At 34.3% G+C, this 2,905-nt stretch overlaps 2 protein-coding genes across 2 annotated transcripts; both read right to left on the bottom strand.

Annotated features, from left to right (window-relative positions):
• Positions 1–704: 704 nt before the first annotated feature.
• LOC109588420 (uncharacterized) lies at positions 705–1,746 on the bottom strand. The gene is made up of 3 exons (XM_020004593.1): positions 1,664–1,746; positions 1,124–1,261; positions 705–883 (listed from the first exon to the last, which is right to left on the bottom strand). Exons 1-3 carry the CDS (start codon positions 1,719–1,721, stop codon positions 705–707), a joined length of 375 nt encoding a protein of 124 aa, XP_019860152.1. The 5' UTR covers positions 1,722–1,746.
• Positions 1,747–1,986: 240 nt separating this feature from the next.
• Positions 1,987–2,899, bottom strand: LOC109588422 (uncharacterized). The gene is made up of 3 exons (XM_020004594.1): positions 2,701–2,899; positions 2,593–2,643; positions 1,987–2,451 (listed from the first exon to the last, which is right to left on the bottom strand). Exons 1-3 carry the CDS (start codon positions 2,738–2,740, stop codon positions 2,084–2,086), a joined length of 459 nt encoding a protein of 152 aa, XP_019860153.1. The 5' UTR covers positions 2,741–2,899; the 3' UTR covers positions 1,987–2,083.
• Between the last annotated feature and the right edge of the window lie 6 nt (positions 2,900–2,905).

Genomic DNA, 2,905 nt, shown 5'->3' on the forward strand with positions numbered 1-2,905 from the left:
ACCACCCATACACCAGGCCTGCCTATGACATGAGATAGGAAACTATCGAGTAGTCTATTATTAAAACTGCCAATCAATGCTACATATAATGTATTAACAAAATTATGGGGTAGTATGATCTTGAGAAAGTTAATTAAGTGTTCACTAAATCATTATAATTCACATACCAAAACATCTCATTAATAATGATTATTATCATTCTCTCTTACTACAGGTTGACCAAACTATTATAATGTACAGTCAAAACAAGACAGCAGATCAAGTACACGCTGGCATTAGCAATCAAATGCTTAAGTATAAACACAGGAAGTGATGGGAAGACACTAAAACAATACATGCACACAATTATCAATTGACTTTCATATAATACCATTTAATTGGGCGAAGCCCATTCTGGTGAAATATTTCTGTATGTATGTGCGTTTAGGGGCATGACTGAGAGGCGTAGCTGGAAGGCAGAGTCCCTCAATGTTTTACATTCTTATTTCTAGTAATAAAAGTTAATGTTAATGTAAGAGGAATTCATTTCACACAAAAAAGAGAATGAAGTAGTAAAAAGGGAAATATTATGACAGTTGAGTTTGAACAATGTGAGTTACAGTACAGTGTGCATTGGGTGCTCTCTCTAAAGTCTATCATCTTCAGAGTCACTGCTAGACACATCATCCCACTGTGTCAATGGAGCATATATTTGTTGGATGACACTACTTTGAGGTTTCTTGAGTCGATACACACCAGCAAAAACGTAATAAATGACACTGAAGACAACAAGGAAGAACCCAAGCCATCCTATAGAGTAGTATGACCATCCTTGACTGGCTCCTTTGTTGGACTTCAATTCTTTTGTGTACACCAATAGACCATGCAATGAACCACAGGAAAGATAGAAATACATAATGTAATGTATAGGTGAAGGACGTACACCATCTGTCATTTTGGATCATAAATGGTTTAAAAAATTTTTATTGATAGAATCTACAAAATTTACCACCTTAAAATTTTGCACTGTTAACAGTAATGTACATACAAGCATTTGATGACACTACTATGATAGGCCTAAGTGTTATAAATATATGTACATGTACAACATTTCAATGCCACTATCAGTGTTAGCTACATGTACCTTGTATTCCAAAGGCCAGTGCAACTGTGAATAAGAAACGAGGTTTATGAGCTATCAGTGCTACCATACCAACAGCCCAGCCAATCAATCCTGACATTAATGACATACACAGCATTGCTCTTACACCAATAACAGCACCTGTGAGTCAGTGAAGTACATACAATAAATAAAAGGATACACATAAAGTGACCATAACAATCAACACTAGTAGTGACTACATGTAGTAGTGAGTGAGTTGGTTTACTAAATAAAAGTTACAAATTGGTAGCATTTTATTTTTAATGTTCTGAATTTTGGTGGCCATTAGTTTGTCATGACTATTACTCCATATAAATCATGAAATTTTTCGACTATAAAGTTTTGGAGCTACACATGCAGTAATCAGCCATTAGCAAAATATATTAAATAAAGGCCTTGAAATCTTTTAAAGTCTTCATTAATAATTATTGTTATAAGTTAGATTGAAGAATAATCATACATACATGTAACTAGAGTTACTATATAGTAGACTGACCCACTAGCCAATTCATGTACATTAACCTGATGGGTTTGATAGACCTTGACACTTTGTATTACTACAGTTCTGCCACAGACCCATATAACCATTCTCCCCCTAATAACAAGACACTCATTTGAAATCCTAGCAACTAGATTCCAGTAACTCACCAGGTACAGCCAATATTAAGGGCTACCAAAGCTAATAATATTCAATACTCCACAACCGAAGGATAAGAGAACCTCCAATATTCGTCTCAGACTCTGTGAGTGCTCCTTCCACCTCTTTCCTGCAAACTGCCATTGTTAATGTTAACACTTTCTTGTACATATTCATATAAAACGCGTAGGCATCTTCACTATGAAAATTTACAGTACTCCCAAAATTAAAGTTTGACTTTAAAAGTAATAATAATAATAAATAAAAGAAATTGGGGAATTTTACAGCATTAAAAATTAAAACATCTAATTTTCATACTGTTTGACTCTTTTTGACAATGACTCCAGATGAGCATCAGAAAGTTTATCTTTATATCTTTCCATGAGTTTTCGAGCAAATTCAATAGCAGGTTGAGTACCTTTCTCACTTAAGATATTTAAGAACAATAAAAAAGCAGGTTCCTTATTAATTTTAAGTGCAACTTTAACACGTTCCATTAATTCTTCCATTCGCTGATACTTATTCTGCCCAGTATTTGTATCAGTTATAGCACTCCTCTCTCTTTCATTGATCAGATTCATCTGAAGCAGCTTGCTTGCAATTTCAGAAAAATCATCAGAAAAATATTCCTTAATCTCCTCTGTGCTTTCCACAAGAACTTGATATGCAATATCTATATAATAAAAGTGTATACAGTATACTAAGTTTCATAATAAAATTCTATAGGTGTATTCAAACAGGATAGATTAAAAGCTATAGAACCACAATAATAGTATTCTAAGCAAAGTGCATAAGCCTATAATGCTGAACTCACTTGACTCCAGAACATCAGGTAAATGTTGTAACTCATCATCCTGTCGTTTTCCTATAATATCATAAACAAATTACAATATGCATTAAACACTCAACTCTATACCCTTACTTTTACTTGTCTGATCTAGCCAATTCAAGCAGTCAGGCATTTTTTGGGGCTCGTGGTCAATAGTACAATGAAAAACATAGCGATGTTTAGTTTTAAGCCATGACACTACAGCTGCATGCCTTCCTTTACCACAGGGACAGTAAAATGCTCTTTTTGGCTTCTCACACGTACTAAGTTTATGCTTAGACCTTGCTACATCAACTGC

This window comes from Amphimedon queenslandica, unplaced genomic scaffold (assembly GCF_000090795.2).
Source record: "Amphimedon queenslandica unplaced genomic scaffold, v1.1 AMPQUscaffold_12104, whole genome shotgun sequence".
NCBI lineage: Eukaryota > Metazoa > Porifera > Demospongiae > Haplosclerida > Niphatidae > Amphimedon > Amphimedon queenslandica.

Coding starts and splice junctions, on each gene's coding strand:
- LOC109588420 (XM_020004593.1), bottom strand. CDS start 1,721: ATGGGTCTGTGGCAGAACTGTAGTAATACAAAGTGTCAAGGTCTATCA. Junction 1,262..1,663: donor AGGTCTATCAAACCCATCAG/GTTAATGTACAT, acceptor ACTGACTCACAG/GTGCTGTTATTGGTGTAAGA. Junction 884..1,123: donor ACTGGCCTTTGGAATACAAG/GTACATGTAGCT, acceptor ATGTATTTCTAT/CTTTCCTGTGGTTCATTGCA.
- LOC109588422 (XM_020004594.1), bottom strand. CDS start 2,740: ATGCCTGACTGCTTGAATTGGCTAGATCAGACAAGTAAAA. Junction 2,644..2,700: donor GCTAGATCAGACAAGTAAAA/GTAAGGGTATAG, acceptor ATGATATTATAG/GAAAACGACAGGATGATGAG. Junction 2,452..2,592: donor ACCTGATGTTCTGGAGTCAA/GTGAGTTCAGCA, acceptor TTTATTATATAG/ATATTGCATATCAAGTTCTT.